This window comes from Spea bombifrons, chromosome 7 (genome assembly GCF_027358695.1).
Source record: "Spea bombifrons isolate aSpeBom1 chromosome 7, aSpeBom1.2.pri, whole genome shotgun sequence".
In the NCBI taxonomy this organism is placed as follows: Eukaryota; Metazoa; Chordata; class Amphibia; order Anura; family Pelobatidae; genus Spea; species Spea bombifrons.
In genome coordinates this window covers 19,804,202-19,828,022 of record NC_071093.1, presented here as the reverse complement: position 1 = coordinate 19,828,022, position 23,821 = coordinate 19,804,202, and the positions used below count along the sequence as shown (strand labels likewise).

Genomic DNA, 23,821 nt, shown 5'->3' with positions numbered 1-23,821 from the left:
GCGACGACTTTTGGAGGATGGCCTGGTGTCAAGAAGGGCAACAAAAAGCGATCAGGGACAAACCGATATTCTGCAAAACATACAGGGATTGGACTGCTGAGGACTGGGTTAAAGTAATTTTCTCTGATGAATGCCATTTCAGATTGTTTGGGGCATCCGGAAAAAAGCTTATCCAGAGAAGACAAGGTCTGCGCTACCATCAGTCCTGTGTCATCCCAACAAGCAAAGCATCTTGAGACCATTCATGTGTGGGGTTGCTTCTCAGCCAAAGGGGTGAGGCTCACTCACAATTTTGCCTAAGAACACAGCCATGAATAAAGAATGGTACCAATACACCCTTCAACAGCAACTTCTCCCAACCATCCAAGAACAGTTTGAGGAAGAATGCCTTTTCCAGCATTATGCAGCACATTGCCATAAGGCAAAAGTGATAACTAAGTGGCTCAGGGAACAAAACATCAAAATATAGGGGCCATGGCCAGGAAACTCCCCAGACCTTAATTTCATTAAGAACATAATCTTAGAGGCGGGTTGGCAAACGAACACATTTTGTTTTACAAACTGCAAGCATCGATTATGCAAGAATGGGCTGCCATCAGTCAGGATGTGGCCCAGAAGTTAATTGACACTATGCCAAGGCGGATTGCAGAGGTCTTGAAAAAGAAGAGTCAACATTACAACAAGACTGTGGAGCTCTGACAAAAAGATTTGGGGTACCTGCATTTTGGGAGAGGTTTTATGTGTGGTGTTTTACTCTTCATCGGGACAGGACTTACAGGACAGAGACCTCTATGGCCAGTGCATGCACCAAGAATGTATATCCAGCCACTTTTAAATGGTTTCAGCCAGAAGTAAACCTTGTGTATTTTGCAGTGACTACTGTATGTAAATTACCCCCTTTTACTGTTTTAAACACCGACGTGCTTACATTAAACAGAGTTCCTGATTTTACACTCAAGCATCTAGTGTCCACTGATGTTTCTTGAGGGGAATGCGTTAGCGGGCGATTTAATTATATCAACCGACAATAAGCGAGAGGTTCAGCAATCGGAGTAGCAGAGGAAGCTGACTTTAGCAGGTATACCCATTCAGGGTACCGAGATCAATTACAGACTTTAATCTCCAGGGGTTTTTGGTACCTCACATCCCAGAGCAATTTTGAAATTTTTACCATATGTGAACATGCAAAATAATTTTGAGGGCTAGTATATTAAACCCCAAAAAACTAATAATTTGCTTTACAATTCTCTTAAAATTTCTTCTTAAGCTGCTCCTGTTGAATAATGACAATTTGTGTTCAGGAACATCCCGATTACAGACATCCCCCCACACACACACATTTTTATGTCCTAGAGAGCCATATCCTTTATAGTACCCTATACAGTGGTATTTTTTTAATAGATATGGCTTAACGGATTTGGGGTTAGTGAACAGGGGCGAGGGGTTATACTTTTTACATGTAGAGCTAGAGCAATAGGATGTAAAGGTTTTTCTTATTATTAGTTTTATTTTTTGCACAGTTAGTGCAATATGGATAGAGATCCCTTTAGAAAATAATCTGTTCTTCTGCTGACAGAGGGTGTCCAGGCTGTCAAAAGATATTGGCATTAATAAAAAAATTAATTAAAATAAATATAAAACGGGTGTATGTGGCTGGGGGGGTAATACACATGGCAGTGGGGCATCAATAGACAAGAGGGTGGTTGGGCATTACATTAACCAATACAAACGGGGTGGAGGCATCAATACAAAAGGGGAAAAAATACAAAAGGAGCAGGTAATGTCAAAGCAGTGTAGAAAATAATTTTTTTATGCTTCAGTGTGGCAGAGCCTGTCCTGGTGTGTGTGTCTGGGTGCAGGTGTGGCAGAGCCTGTCCTGGTGTGTGTGCCTGGATGTCAGTGTGGCAGAGCCTGTCCTGGTGTTTGGGGGTTGATGTGGCAGAACCTGTCCTGGTGTGTATTTGGTTGTTTCCTGGCACTTTACTTACTGCAGGAATAAAAAGAACTATTTAATTTTTACTTATCCAGGACAAAACTTTCTTGGCTCAGAAATCAGTGAGAGGAAAAGTAAAGGTTTTGTGTTATTGTGTTTCAATCTGCATATTTTATTAAAAAGGATTAGTGGCACTAAATTGTGGCTTCAGGTATCCCATGTATAATGACTTTTTTAATGTACTCATATACTCCCAATCCCATCACATAAGATTCTATCTTGTATTATCTGCCGAGCGCTGATGTCATCTTTATCCAGTATACATTGATGCCAAGGAGTTAAGATTCTATTTTATTTATTTCCATAAAATGGCCACCAAAATCCTCAGCACCAGGCCCATGATGCTCTCAATCTGGCCCTGCCTCCAGTGTGCGTCAACCATCTTAAATCCGGTTTATACACACAGTGTGTTCCAGCCTTGTGCAGTTTTACTTGGCTAAACTTGTTTTTAATGGTTTGTGGACTGACTTTGTTTTACTGTTTAAGTAATTAAGTATTCATAGAAAAGCTGAACTTGATGTCTTTTTTCAGCCTATATAACAATGTAACTATGTAATTGTGTACTGATTAAAAAAACTTTTCCACTGCCTTTTTCATCATCGACAAATTAACCCTGTATTAATATGCATTATAAAGCTAAAAGGCCATATTTTCTCTCACATTTGCTCGATTATAAGACTAGCTCTGAAAAAAATGCTCTGAAAAATATCCCTCGTCTTCTAATCGAGGTCGTCTTCTAATCAGACCTCAAACAGCTGAAAAATAATGTCCGCTGGGGCCAGGCTGCTTACTGGTGCTTTGGTCATGAGCAGTGTCTCTTGTACTAGCAGCAGGAGAACAGGAAACCAGCAGAGTCGTCACATGACTCTGCCCCCCTCCTTCTTCCTCTGGGGGCGGGACAAGAGAATTTGCAGGGGAAGCAGCCGAGCCCCTGCAGAAGTCTGCGAGTGAGAGATCTGCAGTTCAGGTAAGGGGTGGGGGGTTTATGAGCAAGTATGTGTGGAATGAATGAGTATTTAAATGTTTGATAATGAGTGTGTGTGTGATAGCATGTGTAAGAGGGGGTGGGCAGCATGGCATAGGGAGGCTGTAATGACACTCCTATCATCCCCAGGTTCCAGCATATACTGGCTGCCTGGGCTTGATAGGAGTGTGATTGCTGTTAGCAGTATGTATATATATATATATATATATATATATATATATATATATATATATATATATATATATATATATATATATATATATATATATATATATATATATATATACATATATACACACACACACACACGCACACACACACTGCTCAAAATAATAAAGGGAACACTTAAACAACACAATGTAACTCGAAGTCAATCACATCTGTGAAATCACACTGTCCACTCAGGAAGCAACACTGATGGACAATCAATTTCACATGCTGTTGTGCAAATGGAAACAACAGGTGGAAATTATAGGCAATTAGCAAGACACCCCCAATAAAAGGAGTGGTTCTGCAGGTGGTGACCACAGACCACCTCTCAGTTCCTATGCTTCCTGGCTGATGTTTTGGTCACTTTTGAATGCTGGCGGTGCTTTCACTCTAGTGGTAGCATGAGACGGAGTCTACAACCCACACAAGTGGCTCAGGTAGTGCAGCTTATCCAGGATGGCACATCAACGCGAGCTGTGGCAAGAAGGTTTGCTGTGTCTGTCAGCGTAGTGTCCAGAGCATGGAGGCGCTACCAGGAGACAGGCCAGTACATCAGGACCGCTACCTCCGCGTTTGTGCAAGGAAGAGCAGGAGGAGCACTGCCAGAGCCCTGCAAAATGACCTCCAGCAGGCCACAAATGTGCATGTGTCCACTCAAACGGTCAGAAACAGACTCCATTAGGGTGGTATGAGGGCCCGACGTCCACAGGTGGGGGTTGTGCTTACAGCCCAACATCGTGCAGGACGTTGGGAATTGGCCAGAGAACACCAGGATTGGCATATTCGCCACTGGTGCCCTGTGCTCTTCACAGATGAAAGCAGGTTCACACTGAGCACATGTGACAGACATGAGTCTGGAGATGCCGTGGAGAACGTTCTGCTGCCTGCAACATCCTACAGCATGACCGGTTTGGTGGTGGGTCAGTAAGGGTGTGGGGTGGCATTTCTTTGGGGGGCCGCACTGCCCTCCATGTGCTTGCCAGAGGTAACCTGACTGCCATTAGGTACCGAGATGAGATCCTCAGACCCCTTGTGAGACCATATGCTGGTGCGGTTGGCCCTGGGTTCCTTCTAATGCAAGACAATGCTAGACCTCATGTGACTGGAGTGTGTCAGCAGTTCCTGCAAGAGGAAGGCATTGATGCTATGGACTGGCTCGCCCATTCCCCAGACCTGAATCCGATTGAGCACATCTGGGACATCATGTTTCACTCCATCCACCAACGCCACGTTGCACCATACTGTCCAGGAGTTGGCAGATGCTTTAGTCCTGGTCTGGGAGGACATCCCTCAGGAGACCATCCGCAACCTCATCAGGAGCATACCCAGACGTTGTAGGGAGGTCATACGGGCACGTGGAGGCCACACACTACTGAGCCTCATTGTGACTTGCTTTAAGGACATTACATCAAAGTTGGATCAGCCTGTAGTGTGGTTTTCCATTTTGATTTTGAGTGTGACTCCATATCCAGACCTCCATGGGTTGATAAACTTGATTTCCATTGAGAATTTTTGTGTGATTTTGTTGTCAGCTCATTCAACTATGTAAAGACGAAAGTATGTCATAGGATTAGTTCATTCATTCAGATCTAGGATGTGTAATCTTAGTGTTCCCTTTATTATTTTGAACAGTGTATAGATAGATAGTCAGTGTATATCTATACACTGTTCAAAATAATAAAGGGAACACTAAGATTACACATCCTAGATCTGAATGAATGAACTAATCCTATGACATACTTTCGTCTTTACATAGTTGAATGAGCTGACAACAAAATCACACAAAAATTCTCAATGGAAATCAAGTTTATCAACCCATGGAGGTCTGGATATGGAGTCACACTCAAAATCAAAATGGATAACCACACTACAGGCTGAGATATATATCCCTCCAGAAATGCCTTTTAACCCCCTATATGCCCCTCTGCCCCATGATATGCCTTTTAACCCCCTATATGCCCCTCTGCCCCATGATATGCCTTTTAACCCCTATATAGGCATATAGGGGTATAAGGCATATCATGGGGCAGAGGGGCATATAGGGGGTTAAAGGCATATCATGGGGCACAGTGGCATATAGTAGGTTCTAAGACATTTCTGGAGGCAGATTGGCATATAGAGGGTTAAAAGGCACATCATGGGGCAGAGAGGCAAATAGGAGGGTATAAGGCATTTCTGGGGGCAGAGTGGAAAGCCTGGGGGAAGATGTTCATAACTGGGGGGCAGGTTGGCAAATGAAAGGAAATAAAAACAAAAATTATTTTCCTCAATTATAGTGTGACAGAATGACCTGTCATACAGGGCCCCAAAGTACTCAGAGATGGCTCCAGCCTGGCTGTCAAACAAAGATAGCACAGCTAAGAACTCCATTGTTTAATTAATCCCATCAATACGATTGTTGCCAGGGGATTAAAGGTTGGGTTGTCTACATGCACCTATTTATCAATGTTGATTTGTGTTAATGATGTTCTGTGGATATATGAGTCTATGCTTTACAACAATAAACTGTTCATTCCTGCTGTACTCAATTCTAGGTAGTTGTGTCTACTTATTGGGTACACATAGCAGGGTTCCAAGGCGATTTTTCTTCCGTGTAGGGCTTTCCTCCCCGGATCCATGGTTTAGAAATACCCAATGTTTTTATGTTTTTTCTGCACGTTATGGGGCAATAAGTACAGGTAGCGTTTTGCTATTTCAAAACCTTTTTTTCCAAATCTGGTAATTCTTCCCCCCATGTGCCATTTGGGTATCTTTGAAGCCGGCCAATGCAATTTACCCCATCAAATCATATATTTTATTTATTTCCATGCACTAATTTTACCACCAGCCTTTGTGAAACTTTATGGTAGTACATTTTTTTTTGTATTTTTTTTTCACACGTTGTAATTCAGGTATACATTTATCGCTCCCGGTATATGTCTGTGTCAAACAACACCCCAATATGTGTTCAGTAACATATCCTGAGCGCAGTGATACCCCCCATGCATGGGTTTGTAGAGTTATTTGGGAGGTAAAAGGCCGCCTTTGTGAGGTGTGTATTTTTATGCCATTTAGACATCTGATCCTACTGCCCCATGCCCCATATTTGGGACATCTTTGAACACGGCCAATTCAATTTACCCCATCAACTCATGCATTTTTTAATACGAGACACCCTATGGTCATTTGTAATGCCAATATTTTAACTCTTTCCATGCTGGAATTTTTGTAACGATAAAGAATTTTAGGACTTGCTTATTAAAAACTTATTTTTTTTTTGGTGACAGTGGGGATTTTAACATTTTTGAACAATAATTTTTTTTAAAAAAACTTTAATTTTTTTTTTTTTTTTACTATTCATTCTCATTAGTGAGCTGGCCTCCATTGACCTTGCATGGTTGGATGCAGTACCTGCAGGAGGAGCTTGAGAGTTCTCAAGAGGGTCTGGATAGACGGTCTGTGAACTCAGATCTATTGTTAATGCCATCCTGTGAATGACGGCAACGTCATTTACAGGATGGCACTTTTGGTTGCTCTTCGGAGAAATCACAAGGCTATCGGGGTAAGGGGGTAATGTTACTGACATGCCTCGATATATATATATATATATATATATATATATACACACACACACTATATATAGTTATTTAAGAATCAAACATTTCCTCCAATTAGCGGGAGTCACAAGATCTTCAATATTTGAGGAGCTCCTTAATAAACACTATAAATCGATACTAATTTATCGGGTAAGATTAGTAAAGGAAAATTTGAAAATAGACGACCCTTTAACTAATAAAGAAAAATGGGAAAAATATACTGGTGAAATATACTAAAAAGAAGATTGGTTACAAGCATATAATCAAATTAAGAAATTCTCACACTATCTGGGTATGCATGAATTATATTATAAAATTATCCAAAGATGGTACAGAACTCTGGTACAGATCTTATAATATGGTAAGAACCCAGACAGTGTTGGACATGTGAAAAAGAAGAGGGTACAATTTACCATATGTGGTAGGAGTGTGAAGAGATGGGGAGAATATTAGCTACACTTTTTAAGGTAATAAAGTATTAAAATGCAAGATTGACCCAACTCCCGAACTACTCATTTTTTATATAGGGCTTTCCAAATTTAATTATACTCAGAAAAATTTCATAATTCAATTATTACTAGCCTGTAAGTTGGTTATAGCGAGGAATTGGAAAAAAATAGGGAGAATATCATGGGAGGAGATATACACACAAATTCCTCTTCCATTTTACATTGGAATTGGATACTATGCAAGTATGGGTAAATATAAAACATATTTGCATTTATGGACTCCGTGGACAACCTATGCACATGCGACATAAAGAGTAAAAATAAAAAAGGAGAGACAACTCAGATAAGTTAAGATTATACCTAAGTGGCTAATAAATTAAATATGGATGGTTGATAGATGTTGGAGAGAATTAGAGTTAAAATTAATTTATAAATTGGAACGCCATATTCCCCATAGGTTAAAACATAACTGAAATTAAGCTATAGTAAAACATGGAGGAAATAAGGGTCAATACAAATATGAATAGGTATGTACCATGTATTTAGTTATTTATGTAGTTATGTGCTGTACAATATACTTGTATTTATGTATGTGTTTGTTTATACTTGAAATAAAAAAAATAAAAATAAAAAGAATTTGGGAGTGTCTTGGCAAAACCCACAGTAGACTTATTTAAAAGCTGCTGTTGATAAGAGTAGTTCCAGAAGACTGGAAGTTGGAAATTACAGTTCTACTTAGCAGGGAGGACTCTCCAAATGAATACGTCTTACGTCAGTTGTTGAGAATTTAGTGGAAATCATTCCAGAAGATTGTTAAATATCTGGATGTAAATGGTTTACATGACCAGAAACAGATGAGTTTACTCCAGTGATATCTTGTCAAAGTAACTTAACTTATAAATGCCCATAGGGTGCCTAGTTTTAAAAAATGATGGGGTAAATTGAAGCTGATGAGCATCTGCGTGATGTGCGTAGACAACCTCTGCTTCTGGCCGGCACTTTTGCTGGAGCTTCTATGACTGAGCACTGGAAGGTCATGCGACACCGGTGCTCGATCATAGAAGCCTCAGTGCAAGTGCCAGCAGTAGCAGAGGATCACACAGATGCCCACTGGCTGCCCCTACTAGACACCAAGGAGTCTGGAGCATGGGGGGGAGTAAGTCTGGGGGGGCATATCAAGAATGAGAGAATGATCCGGGTCCCCTGTGGCAGATCCTCCTCTCTGGCAACCGGCAAACGGTGCGCAATGCATGCAGACAACCTCCGCTGCGCTGGCCAATACTTCCGCCAGAGCTTCTATGGTGGAGCACTGGAAGGCCATGTCACGCTGGTGCTTCATCATAGAAGCCCCGGCGGAAGTGGAGGACAGTAGCGGAGGATGTCTGTGTGCATTGAACAGATACCCCTAGCCCCACCGGCTGTCAGAGAGGAGGATCCGGGTCCCCTGCAGCGCTGTGGGGAATCTGGATCTTAGTGTTATTATCCAACCTCAATTTGAGGCCAGATTATAAAACAAGGGGTATTGCCTCTTCTAATCTATAAAATCGATTATATCAATTAGTTGTTGCAGCCCTTCTTCCATGTCATTCCCAGTAGCATTTAGAGGAGAAAAAACAGAATTTATTGCAGCACTTTTTTTTGCTGAATTTGGAATTTTCAGGCAGAGTAGTCGATAGTGTCAATAGTGTTGAATAAACTATGTGCAGATTCTTCAAATCTATTGCGTTACAAATCTGATATGCCAGCTGCATCTGTCCAAAACGTTGAGACAGTCCTAGTAGCACGTAACCCGGGAGGAGGTTCCTTCCCAGTCTCTGCATAAGCTTCCTTAATAGTCAACATAATACAACTTGGAAAAGTGGCTCTGGCCACTTTCTGCCCCTCTCAGTCCTGTTTGGATGCTGTCCTATTCATATAAATTTGCAGACATCTGCAGAGAGCTAAAGAGTGATGGATTCCTTCTAGGGACAGAAGACTGATAGACAGATCTCCCGAAGAAGATGTAAATTCAGATATACTTTAGGTACGTATTATAGAGGTAGGCAAAGAACACAATCATTCAAAACATAGCTCCTTAACAGAAAGTGCCGACAACTCTCCTACTCTCCTAGCTGAAGTGAGAGTTATTTGCAAAGCAGTCTTTATCAGGAATTTTACATATAGTTCTTCTAGAGGTTCAACTGGTGTTGTAGTTAGCTCGAAAAGAAACATAGTTAGATCTCAGGATGCTGACAAGCCTCCACATATTGCTTTTAGAAAATGTCTTACCTAATAATGTAATAGTAGTTGTGGATTGAGAAAAGCACTCAGCGCTGCCACTTGTACCTTTTAAAGTTGCTGGGAAAGACCTCTAAATCCCATCTGTAGGAAATCTAATATGAGGCTGAAAAACATCTTTGATACAGTGCCATCCACTAATATTGGCACCCTTGGTAGATATGAAGCTGTGAAATATTGTCTTTATTGTTTAACCTTTTTCTTCAAAAAATACAGAAAACCTCTGCCTTCATGATTATCAAAAAATTGCAGACACAACACATGTTTACCCCCCCCAATAATTAAGTTAAACCAATGGTGCCAATATTAGTGGAGGGCACTGTAGATGTTTATTAGTACTGTCTACCAGGACCTGAAAATTTTCCAGATTTTGGAATAGTGGGCATTGGTAACAGGCTTTGTACTGAGCACCACAGTGAACATCCATTCTGTTGACAGAATTAGATCAGCAAATTCCTAAGCCAGGCCATCAATCTCAAATAGGCTGGGTTTTGATGTAGAATGGATCCCTGATGCAATAGGTTTAGCCTGGCCTAGACCAACTCCGGTAAAGGCATCTAAAGTGACAGACTGACCTTCTGATGATAAAAGAAAGCCTTGGATATGAATGGCTGTCACGTTTGACACAGAATGTCTGCCCAAATGCCAATCATCCTGATTAGTTCTCCCAGACTGCCCAACCTGTTCAGGTAGGCGACCACTGTATGGTTGATGGCCTAGATGTTCACAGACATAGATCCTTAATCTTCAGCATAAATGCTTGAAACTGTCTTATGTGAAAAAGAGCCCAGAGCACTCTTGCGGATGTCCTCAATCTCGGAAGCTTAATAATCGGCCTGAGACTGTATCTTCACTGTTGTATAGACAGGTCTATGAGGTTCTGGAGCTTGCTTTCCGGAAGTGTGTCAAGAAGGTTGAAGATGGGAGTTTTTCAGATTTAAAATCCATCCCAAGTCTCCGAGTCCTATTGTTCTGTGAATATAAGAACGCAGAAGATTCTAGGATGTTGCTACCAGTAACCGCTTGTCTAGGAAAGGGATTATGATTATGCCTTTCTTCCATAACATTGCTGTAATGTCTGAAATAGGTTTTGAAAAGATGCAGGCTAAAAGCCATAAGGTAGTGCTTGAAACTGAAAATGCTGAATTCTTGGAACTGCTACCTGCAAAAACCTCTGGCACTCATTGCTTATAGGCAAATAAAAGGTTGAAGAACCACTGTTCTTAATTGGATTTTATGGTCTCGAACTTGCAAATAAAAACAATTTAGGAATCTTAAACCCACAGCCATGTCAAAGACCGGAGAATAAACCCTGTCTCTGACATAATGGAACAGAATTAAATCTTCTTTTTGGGTATGGTCTTGGATAAGAAGACAGTGTCTACCTTCTCAATGCCGACACTAAAATCTTTCAAACCACATAACTAGATGGTGTACGATATATATATATACTCACTGGCCACTTTATTGGGTACACCTGTTCAATTGCTTGTTAACACAAATGGCTCATCAGTCAATCACATGGCAGCAATTCAATGCATTTAGGTATGTAGACGTGGTCAAGATAACTTGCTAAAGTTCAAACCCAGCTTCAGAACGGGTAAGAAAGGGGATTTAAGTGACATTGAACGTGGCCTGGTTGATGGTGCTAGACTGACTGGTCTAAATATTTCAGAAACTGCTGATCTACTGGGATTTTCCCACACACAACCATCTCTAGGGTTTACAAAGAAAATTGTTGTCAGAAGTCAGAGGAGAATGGGCAGACTGAGATGACAGAAAGGCAACAGTAACTCAAATAACCACTCATTACAACCAAGATATGCAGAATATCATCTCTGAACACACATCAAACCTTGAAGCAGATGGTCTACAGCAGCAGAAGACCACAAAGGGTGCCACTCCTGTCAGCCAAGAACAGGAAACTGAGGCTACAATTCGCACAGGCTCACCAAAATTGGGCAATGGAAGACTGGAAGAACGTTGCCTGGTCTGATGAGTCTCGATTCTGGTTGCGACATTCAGATGGCAGGGTCAGAATTTGGTGTAAACAACATGAAAGCATGGATCCATTCTGCCTTATATCAACGCTTCAGGCTGGTGGTGATGTAATGGTGTTGGGGACATTTTCTTGGCACACTTTGGGGCCCTTAGTACCAATTGAGCATCGTTTAAACGCGACAGCCTACCTGAGTATTGTTGCTGACCACGTCCATCCCTTTATGACCTCATTGTATCCATGGTCTGATGGCTACTTCCAGCAGGATAATCCACCATGTCACGAAGCTCACATCATCTCAAACTGGTTTCTTGAAAATGACAAGGAGTTCACATCGCAATCCAAATGAGCACCTTTGGAAAGTGGTGGAACAAGAGATGCGCATCATGGATGTGAAGCCGACAAATCTGCAGCAACTGCGTGATACCATCTTGTCCATATGGACCAAAATCTTTTCCAGCATGAAGAATGTTTCCCGCACCTTGTAGAAAGTATGCCATTAAGAATGAAGGCAGTTCTGAGGGTACCTACTAAAGTGGCCAGTGAGTGTAAGGTAGAACCAATGAACTCCAGATTGATGTATCTTGATCTTTGGGGGCTCTGAATGGATTAGACCAAAAGTGAGGCAATTGTTTTCTTCTAGGTAGATAATGCTTGTTAACTGTTGTTCTTTCAAGGAGTGATTCAATTTCCAAATAGATCTTTTCTCACAAAAAGAAATTCCACACAAACTACATTTGGAGGCATTATCTGCCAAGCAAGAACACATCTTGAAGAACCAGTGTTGCTAGGGATTCTCCTGGGGACAGGATTTCTTGATTGGATTTTATGGCCTCATACTTGAACTTACAAATACAAATGATTTAGAAATCTTAAGCCCCCAACCATGTCAAAGGCCCTGAAGCATTTGGGATTGCAAAGACCGGAGAATGACTCAAAAGCCCATCTGTACTCTTCTGGACACCACTAATAAAGCAGAAGTTCTTGCAGGCATACATTCTGACAAAAAAGTTGGTCCTTTAATATCAGGAAGAATATGCTCTTTTCTGGCTCCTCCAACCACATCATTTTTAGTAGTTGCAGCCAAATCCTAACAGACTTGGCCATAGATGCTAAAGCAATGCCTTCCTTGACTATAGCCGCTAAATCTTCAAATGCTTTTTTGGCAGCCCCTTCTGCTTTACAGTCCTTGAAATTCAATAAAATGAGAAGAGTGGCCTTGCTGCTCTAGCCAAAACAAATTTAGGGGCAGCACATAACTCCCCTTGCAAAGGGGGAACAGCCCTGAGCCACCATCTAGAAAGAAAGAATTCTTACCTGGGAATTCCTTTTCCTTGTCCATTTCCAAGGTGGCACACTTTCTCATGTGCCACCTGGAATGGCAAGGAAAGAAAGAATTCTTACCTGGGAATTCCTTTTCCTTGTCCATTTCCAAGGTGGCACACTTTCTCATGTGCCACCTGGAATGGCAAGGAAAAAGAGTTTCTTCTGTAGATTATGCCTCTCCATAATAATGGAACAAAAACATTGTGCACCACAGAAGTCCCGGGTTTTTCTCAAAGAATGCTGGAGGAACTAGTCAGCCTTTATATCCATCCTATTTATCCATTTCCAATGCTGACAGTTCCAACTAATTTACTTGTTCCACCAATGCTTCTTCTGAGACCTCTACCTCTTCTTCAAAAGAAGGTTCAGATGCTGTTGAGCATGCTCACTCATGAGGTCTTACAGGGAAACCTTAAGGGGCTGAAGCCATGACGGAATTGCGTAGCTGCTCAAAATGTAGCTTCAGGGCTCGGGTAAGCAGGTCAGGTAGGAGCCCAGCTGCAGGGGATACCAGAGGCTCAGATTGTACCCCACGATGCATCATTAACAAAACGAAGGTACAGACAGGCAAAATGAAACACAGCAGGCTGAACCTTAATATGAGATGGTCTGTATTGAAGGAGCTGGCAAGACAGGTTAGTACAGACTGTAGACACGACCAAACAGAACACACAGAGCACAAAGGCAGATGTACAGCACGATAGCCCCCTAGTCAGGCGCAAGATAGTACTAGGATGCTGTAGCTGGACTGGCGGGGCCGCTCTCTCGAACACGGCTGTTTGGACCTCTTGAACATGTTGTTAATGCCAGTGATGTCATAATGACATAACTTGGCTGACTGTTTTTTTTTTTAAAATATATTTATTGTATTATTTTACCTATTTTTTTCTCTGTTTCTTTTTTCAGCAAGGGAGGAGGGTGAGAAAATGGTTTCTCACTCTCCTCCCTGCACTCCCCCTGCACCGATCACAGCGATCTCAATGCAAGTCCCCACACACTTGCATAGAGATCACAGCGTCTGTGCCTCATCGGAGGACAGGATATCCCCTGCAGGGGATATCCTGTCCTCAGATGACCTTCCGGGTGACGTCAGCAGTAACGCAACCCGGAAGGGAATGCCCGATCGGCGTTTAAAAATGTAACAGTTTTCCGGCTTTCATACCGGAAGCTGTTACATCAGATCGGACAGCAGAAAGCCGGCGATGTTGGCTTATGCTGTCAGGGGGGAGTCCAGGCTGTTGTTTGATCTCCCGTGCAGTGGCAGGGATGTGTCCCTGCTGCTGCAAGAAGGGCAGGATGTACCGGTAAGTCCATAGGAGATTCTTGGGATGCGTTTTTTGGACGTACCGGTACATCCATAGGGGACTGAAGGGGTTAAAGACCAAGGCTGTTTGAAGTCATTTCCCACTAACTTATTTAGTTAACCCCCCACAAATTATATTTTTTCAAGAAAAACTTTCTGAAATCCTTATTATATATAATAAACCATTATTTAGTATGAATTAAAATAAAAAGTAGAAACAAAATAAGAAAAATAAATTTTGCATGGTATTATCCATGTGATGTATAATCAAATACAAGTAAAAAAAAAAAATCCATGTAAATATTTGTGCTGGATTTTTAAAATACCTCATATGCCTTGTAATTTTTTTTAATCAATTTTTGTAGCGACAAGGATAAGCATGAATTAATTAGAAAGAAAACAAGTGTTATGCTGCGAGTTGTGCCCAATAGTGGGTAGAAAAATCAAAATGGTTTAATAAAAGTATATATTTTTTGAAATTTGGGAAGCCAAATGATTTCATTAGGGGTATTTGAACACTTTTTATTATAACATTTTAGTGTCAATCTGCACCAAACATTACATTAAAATGAGGGTTCCCCCCCCCTCCATTTTAACAAACACATTGCAGTATATCAGTAGATTTCGCCACCACAGAAACACGCCACCCAGTACAGCGATAGTCCACATGCATGGATATGTCGAGCGGCACACCAGCACCTTTCAAAGTTGAGTTACGGCAGGAACACAAAAAAAGAAAAAATAATTCCCACACACTTTGCAGTTCCATCACCTCAATTTACTCTTCTACAGGACCTTAATGTTTTTGTTCTACTTTTTCATGACAGACACATTTTGGGATGGATGGTTCACAATGAGCTACCTGAAAGGAGAAAACAAACACAAAAAAGGTATCTTCCACTTCTCCTGAGCATGGAGATATGACATATTTGTGTTATGTCAGTGATACATAGTAATAAGAGACTCCTCAATCATGAGTGCAAATGCTTTTGGGGTACAACACTGAAATAACCCAAACTATGTTCCCTGAAAGCATATCACCTGAAGATTTACCTTTCTATATGGCCCGCCGCAAACACAAATCTAACGAACACATAATTTCAGGCAGGTTTTTCCCCTCTTTTCACACGCATACATTGCACATCAGGCTGCCTAACAAGCAAGAAAACAAAACAAAAAAATGTGAACACCCCTCCTTATTTAAATTAAGGGTGCACTGATATATTGGTGGCCGAAATATATCGGCCAAAAGGGCATTATCGGCAAAATGCCGGAAAAAAAAAAACAGCTGAAAAAAATTGTCAGCAAGGGCCGGGCTGCTTACTTGTGCGTTGGTCGCACGCAATGTGCGAGCAGCGTCACTTGTACAGGCCAGGAGAAGCAGAATCCAGCAGTCACGTGAATGCATGTCACATGACTCTGCTCCTTTCCTTCTTCCCCTGGGGGCGAGGCAAGAGAAGTTGCTCGCACAGCAACACAGAGAGAAGCAGCAGGGCCCCTGCACAAGTCTGCGAGTGAGAGATCTGTGGTTCAGGTAAGGAGGTGGGTATATGAATGAGTGAATGAATGTTTGTGAATGAGTGTGTGTGTGTGCGATAGCAATAACAAAAGTTATGGTGGGTAAAGTTGATGGAAAACCCTTCCACTTAAAATTAAGGGGGTAGTGGAAGCATTATTAAACACTCATCTACAGACACCAGACAAGCCAGAAGGCTTGTTTTTTTTCCCCTCAGAAATCTCATGGTGCTGCCACAACCACATGGGATTCTGGGTAGGCGCATGCAAATAAGGTCAACAATGATCACCTTTTGCCTCGTTATCCATTTTATACATGGAACCCTTGAAAGTAATTGCCCGCTGTACAGCTAAATAATGTTATATTAAAAACACCGTGTCAGTGGATGTTAATCAGCATAACAGCACTCCTCATACAGAGCCCATAATCCTGGGGACTTCACCTCACTTCAACTAACATCAACGTCACATCAACTAAAATACAGAAGATCTGCTCAGTGGTCTACTTCCTCCGGGAAGATCTGGCGCACACAGCCAGAAACAAATAGGGCTGCGTGTGGCTTGGACATTGTGCAAAAATCTCATCATATCCAGCGCAACCAAAAGACAGCATGGGAGAATAGGCTGCAGTGGCGTCCTTCCCCTAATTGGATGATATCTGTAGGGCTGCAACTAACGATTATTTTCAGAATCATCGATTAGTTGGCCGATTGTTTTTGATTAATCTGATAAAAAAATGTGTCGTCGTTGTGACGGGACCGACCTGTACCCCGACTGGGTACTCCCGCCAAACGTTGCTTCCTCCTGGCGGGACACCAACAAGTAACCCCTTCAGCACCAGGCAGAACCAGCGTTGTAGATAGAAGGAGGGACGTTGCTGCACCGAAGCCGCATTGGCACTGTGGCTATCCGAAGCTTAGCTACACAGCGTGGCTACAGCCCACCCCAAACATCAGGCAACACTCATGTTGAGGTGAAAGCAGGACTCATTTATTAAAGCCAAATACAGAACTATATATACACAAGTAGAAAAGGGGCAAGACAAATATCACATGATCCAATTACCATGTCAGGAAGGAAGTAATTAGATCAAATCCTGCAACACAATATCCGGGGGAAGGATAGGATGACACGAGACATAAATAATGACATTAACTGGGGACGTAGACGTGGGATGATGAAAGACATATAATTGGCTTAAGACAGACAATGGCCAGGACACAGGGATAACAGGAGCTCACAGGATTAACAGCTACCTGTTATGTAATTGATAATTAAGTATGCAGCAGTGACACCTAGTCATACCTACAGGGGGTCTTAAGACAAGGGCTAACACACAATAACAGGGGAAACATTTCACACCTATACAATTAACAATGTTAAGACAATCAGCCTTCTTCCTACCACAGGATGTCCAGCTGACGTTACAGTTTTGAGACTCTGAGTGCTAAAACATGGGGAACATCAGCAGAAACTGAACCCCTGTATTCACACACAGAAGTCTCTACAAGGTCTGGGCCCATAGTCGATAGGGAGGAGGCTGGCTCTCAGGCCTCCAGTGATGGAGGGTTCTGTCACAGTCGTACTCCGTGCACACACTTTTATCTCTATAAATCTATAGAACCCAAACACAATTATGGCCGCAACTAATTTATTTTCATAATCCATTAGTTGGCCGATTCTTTTTTAGATTAATCTGATATTTTTTTTTGTTTATTTAAAATAACTGGATATATACCCCAGAAATGCCCCTCTGGCCCAGATATGCCTTATACCCCTTATATGCCTTATAACCCCCTGATATGCCACTCTGCCCCCCTATATGCCTTATGCCCCCAGATATGCCACTCTGCCCCTCCACCCCAGACTTGCCACCCTGGTGTCTAGAGGGGACAGCCAGTGAACATCAGCGTGCTCCCCGACACTTCACCCGGGGCTTCTATGACGGAGCACCGAAAGGTCATGTCATGTGGCGCTCTGTCATAGAAGTCCCAGCGAAAGTGTCGGGGAGCAGCGGAGGTTGTCTGCGCATATCACGAAGATGTCCACCGGGTATCAGAGAGGAGGATCCAGGTTCCCTGCAGCGCTGCGTGGGACCTAGTTCCTAGCAGCAGGGCTAAATTGAAAGAAAAAAATATTGCGCATCCCTGAGGTGCCAACATACCATATAGTGTATGGCAGTGTTACATTGTCATAAGAAGCCCTCGAATCATGAGTGTAAAGTGTTTCAACCAAGAAGGCAAACATTTGGAGGTTAAAACATCAAAAGAACCCACATAAACTACACATTCCCCGAAAGCACATCACTGAGGAACTCAAATACTTACTTATCTTTCTTAGTGGACTGCCACAACCACAAAACACGGGATATTGAGGTTTTTTTCTTATCTATTATTCATAATTCTTGCATGTATCAGGATGAGTGGTACACTTAAGAATTTTTTTCTTCAGCACATAGCATGCATTTTGCAGGTGTTCCTTCTCTGCCTTTTTTCGTATTGCTTTTCACCTTCGTGATATCTAGTGGTTAGCTTTGGGGACAGTAAAAGTGTTAAGTATGGTTAGATGTTAAGGTTAGGTTACAGGTAGTCTACATTGAGAGGGGTAACAATGAGATTAGGTCACTGGTTTGAACTACAGGACTGTCTTAACTGACAGCAACTGAATTTGAAGCACCTTTGACTTTCAGCTCAGTTTTTGTGATTATATTTAAGCCTGCATGATCGCTCTAGTGAGACAATCACAGGCTCTGGAAGGGCTCCATTTGTCTGTTTCTGATTTGCCCGCACCTTGAGGCAGGGAGCAGCAGTCCTCTCCCACACCGATTACGGCAAAAAAATTGCTGTCATCTGAGAACAGTGGCGCCTCCAGGAAGAATATATAGAATATATATATATAAATAATAAGAATAAATAGATATATATAAATAAGATGTAAAGAGGTAAAGCTTTCAAGAGTTTTTTCTCTCTTCCTCAGGTCTAAAGCATTACCTTTGCTTCCTTATGGGGATATATTCAGTATCTGCCAAAGTCAGGGCTCGACAAATTTGTTGTGAATCTAGGCGCCAGGTAAAAAAGTTAGGAGCCAGGATTTTTTTTAAACTAACAGTTGGTCAGGAGTGATCATTATCAGCCCGCTTACTAAAATCACAGCGTTTGACCTGGAAGCACCCTGGACTTTCAGGTCAGTGCTGGTTTTTTTTATTATTATTATTATTTTAACCCTTTCAATGCTGATGTTCCATTGGAGCACAGCATTGACTGATATTTAGTCCCAACAAGCTTGTGGGGACAAATGTTAACCTCTGCAATGCCACGAATGTGTCATACACAATTGTGGCATTGAAGAGGTTAACGCTGCAGTGTCGCTCTCAGGGAGCGATCAGGCAACAGGGGAGGGTTGGGGCTGCTCTCCACACTCATGTGGAGACCAAAGAACCCTCTCCCCCTGTCCCTGAAGCTGCCTCTGGCAGCTGGGACTCAATTGCTGGTCTATAGACCAGCTATTGCAGGGGGAGTCTCTGATGACTGCTGTAGGCTTCCATGCCTACAGAAGTCATCAAAGGGCTTATGGAGGCTCGTTTTTGCTGTTGCTGGTCTGCCTGGGCTTCCAGGTAGACCACCAGCAGCAGAGCCCCGTACAAAACGGGAATTAACCCCTAAATGCCGCGGCATTGACGGGGTTAACGCTGCACTGTCGTTCTCATGGAGCGATCAGACAGCTGGGGGTGTTGGGTCAGGTCCCCACACTTGTGTGGGGACCCAATCAACACACAACCCACTTCCCTGAAGCTCCCTGTGGCAGCTGAAAACACGATTGCTGGTTTTGCAGCAACCGCGTTTTCGGCCTACAGGCTCACTCCGTGGGAGTGATCTCAGGCTCGGGGGCGGGCTCGGAGTGGCTGTGCTGTCTGCCCAGACTCCTGGGCAGACAGCAGCAGCAGCGCCCCCGTGTGGTGACTCAGCCTCTTACATGCACAATTTTTTCTGGATGTAAGAGGCTGACAAAACCTAGGGGATTTGTCGAGCCCTGGCCAAAGTAATGTAGATTGGATAAGCAGTATCAGTCCAGTAGACAAGAGGTAAAAAATACCAGAGTACTGCGATATGCAATGATACCTTTTTATTGGACTAACGTAATACTTAAAAGACAAGCTTCGAAAAGTTTTTATCTCTTCCTTGGGTATTGCTTCAGATCTGAGAAACAGAGGAAAACTCTTGAAAGCTTTTCTTTATAGTTTACAAGTGCAAAGACAGAGCGACAGGCTCTTGCGATGTCTGGTTGTTGTGAGCAGAGCTGTAACTAGCTCCTTTTGTGGCAGAAGCAAGAATGGAAAATTGGGCTTTTTTTTTTTTTTTCTTTACACTGCCCTTACACACACCTATACATATGCACTGCCCTTGCATGGTACTGCCTATACACGCACATACTGACTGGCCGCTTGCAGCACCCCTTTCTTCCCATCATCTACCCTCTGTTTGCCCTATCAGATACCCCCTTCCTCCCTATCCTTAGCTTTGTCCTTCTCTTCCACTCCTTATTTCTTGTCGAGGGAGCGTGAAGTCTGTGTCTGTATGTTCAGATTTCTCCTTTGCTGCTCCGTGGCAGCGCACACAGTGGAGGCTTCAAGATCGCAGCCCTGTTAGCATTCTCCCATGTACCTCTCAAATTACACCCCAACGTCTCGAGTCGCCAGGGCCGCCACTTCAGACCTCTGTTTTATTGTTCCTTAATCACTATGCACCAGTTAATGATGCAGAGTGCAGGGATAAGACGTCATATATCCCAGCGCTCATCACCAATTGCCAGTGCATAGTGATTAGGGAGCAGGGAAGCGGAAGTCTGAAGTGACAGACCTTGCTCTACCTAATGTTGGGCCGGTTAGAGGGAGATTCTGATCCCCCGACCCACAATCTTGCCCCTACCTTGGCGTGGCCGCTTCTGTTTTAGGGGATGGCAGCAATGTGATTCGTCAGGGGGCTACCATAATGCGTTGCCTGTGCAAATGCCCAATGTGCCTATACATTAAGATGGCACTGAGGTATGCCACTTCTGCTGAGGCTGTTCCACTTACCTGACACCCTCTCAGTAAAATAAAACTTCCTTAAATTTTTCTAAGCCTCTGACCTCCTAGTTTATGACCTCTTGTTAGTGATGGGAAGTTCGGATCATTAAAGTGAATCGGATCATTTCGATTCGTTCACTGAAATGATCCAATTCATGATCCGGATCTTCGGATCACTCAGTGTGCCTGCACGGAGTTACTGTTTTCCAGTAACTCCGTGCAGGCACACTAACGATTGGCCCCGCCCCTTTCATTGTGAATCCTCCCCCCCTGCCTCCAGTGATGTCAATGAAGGCAGAGAGTCGTTCAAAGATTCGGATCTTACAGGGATCCGAATCTTACAGTGATCCGGATCACTGTAAGATCCGGATCATTGTAAGATCCGGATCTTTGAACGACTCTCTGCCTTCATTGGCATTCTAATCATTCAGAGAATATCACCATACTGTTATAAATAATACATTAATAATCACTGCCCCCAGGATTTACATTCCCCTTTACCTGCAACTGCACCTTAAGCTAACTTTATTAAATTAATTAAATTAACCCTCACCATTAAATTAACCCTAAACACCCCATCAACCATGACTGCCCCTAAAATTAACCCTTAACACCCCATCAACCATGACTGCCCCTAAAATTAACCCTTAACACCCCATTAACCATAACTGCCCCCAAATTAACCCTAAACACCCCGTTAAGCATAACTGCCCCCAAATTAACCCTAAACACCTCATTAAGCATAACTGCCCCTAAATTAACCCTAAACACCTCATTAAGCATAACTGCCCCTAAATTAACACTAAAGACCCCATTAAGCATAACTACCCCCATATTAACCCTAAACACCTCATTAAGCATAACTGCCCTTAAATTAACACTAAAGACCCCATTAAGCATAACTGCCCCCAAATTAACCCTAAACACCTCATTAAGCATAACTGCCCCTAAATTAACACTAAAGACCCCATTAAGCATAACTGCCCCTAAATTATCCCTAAACACCCCATTAAGCATAACTGCCCCTAAATTAACACTAAAGACCCCATCAACCATACCAATTTATTAGGTAATTTATCTGGAGTATATGCAATTAATTTAGGGGCAGTTATGGTTAATGGAGTATTTAGGGTTAATTTCAGGGGCCGTTATGGTTAATGGGGTCTTTAGGGTTAATTTCAGGGGCCGTTATGGTTAATGGGATCTTTACGGTTAATTTCAGGGGCAGTTATGGTTGATGGGGTATAAGGGTTAATTTTATGCTGATGACTGTGGGTTAATTTAATTAATTTAATAAAGTTAACTGTAGGTGCAGTTATAGGTAAATGGGGGCAAACTCAGGGGAATCTAAATCCTGGGTGCAGTGTGAACATTATTAATGTATTTATTTATAAAAGTATGGTATCAGTAATATTCTCTGAATGATTCGAATCTCTGTAAGATTCGGATCCTTGTAAGATCCGGATCCCTGTAAGATTCGAATCATTCGACTCTTCGGTTCATTCGACTCTTTGGTTCATTCGACTCTTCGGTTCATTCGACTCTTTGAACGACTCTCTGACTCTATGAGTCATCGTTCCTGTGTGAATTAATGAGCTGTAACCTGACCCCAGAGTCTGTGTCTGAGTGCTCTGCAGATGACTCACAGCTCTAGGATCAGGTTACAGCTGCATGATTCACAGACTGAACCGCTACAAATGAATCGTTCAGTCTAGTGAACCGATTCATCCGGATCACTAAAAAGAACCGGATCAAATGAACGATTCGTTCATGATCCGGACATCACTACCTCTTGTAACAATCTCTCTTCCTTGCAGGAGGGAGGTTTATCTGAACTTTGTTACATCTATTTATGCATTTAAAATTTTGTATGACATCACCTCTTTCTCTTTTTTTCATTCAAGCCTCTAAACTCTCTACATGTCCTACAAACTCACTTTTAGTGAATAAACCCCATACATTCTAGTGACCTCATCACAAAAACAGAATGCTCCTGCTGATAAGAACATTTATCTGATTACTACAGTGAGAATGTTTGAGATTGAACAGATATTCCCTAGGATTGATTTTAATTGTGGTTACAGCTTCATGCCTTTCTGTGCAAAGTACTTCTGATGCAAGTTGTATACCAAATATGTAAACAATAATATCTGGTCATGTTGGGGGATGTACGCATAATAAACAAGTTACAGCTTTAATCGTAAACAGGGTATTCGAACAATGTTGGCATAAGAGATAACCTCCCTTTTCAGCGCTCACCTGTACATCCCCCGGAAAATAAATGACATGGTGTGGCCTTTGTCCTATCTCCATAGCTGGGAAAAGCAACATGTCGTTACTTTTAGTAGGAGCGCATCCTGGAATTGCCGGCAGCCTGAAAAGCTTGGGTGTGGTATACATCGAGCTCACACCTGCACACATACCGACAGCAACGTCCACAGACTGGCGCAACAGCATACGACCACTGATTGCAACTCGTCTCAGACAGCGAAAGAAGCTGTGGTGGCTAAGCGCCTACGACTGTCGCTAAGGATCGCACGTAACGACGCTTGACGTCAGTGGGAGGTGGACAAAGAGACGTTATTAAAGTAACGACTAAGAATTTGGAATACCATGTTGTAAAAACATGTGGTGGATTAGCTGGTTAGTGTATTATATTCATTATTTACCACGACAAGAGAGGTTTGAGCAATACGTGAGTTACTTTTTTTTAAGAACTACTAAAGTAAATTCTCTACCGAGAGAAAAGTATCGAGTAAAAGTGTTTACCTCACGGTGGGTTAGCCATCTGCTTAGAGTGTATGCATTAGTATAAACGGTCAAAACATATCGTCAAAAATACTATGTGCAAAATTGCCTGGTAAGCGAAAGGTATAGAGGGATATGCGTTTTTAGGTGTTGCGTTGAATGCTATCAATTCATGTGGTAGTCGGGGTTACCTGCCTAACATTTGCAATCAGAATCAGTAAAGCAGGTATGGTGCTTTTTGCACTCACCAACATTTGACAAAAAGAAAACCATAACCTTCATTTAACCCCTTCAGGGCCGTTTTTTTTTTTTTTTTTTTGCGCACTAAATGACCGGAGCAGTTTTTGTGTTTTTGCTATGACTTTATTCAACTTTA

The 23,821-nt window shown here is 42.4% G+C and overlaps 1 protein-coding gene across 1 annotated transcript in view; it reads right to left on the bottom strand.

Moving 5' to 3' along the window:
* Nucleotides 1–23,206, bottom strand: part of C7H2orf69 (chromosome 7 C2orf69 homolog) — a 36,002-nt gene extending 12,796 nt beyond the window's left edge. Inside the window, exon 1 of the mRNA XM_053472279.1 lies at nucleotides 22,957–23,206. Within this exon, the coding sequence (XP_053328254.1) occupies nucleotides 22,957–23,154 (198 nt within the window). The 5' untranslated portion in view covers nucleotides 23,155–23,206. The remainder of the gene's footprint in view (nucleotides 1–22,956) is intronic.
* Between the last annotated feature and the right edge of the window lie 615 nt (nucleotides 23,207–23,821).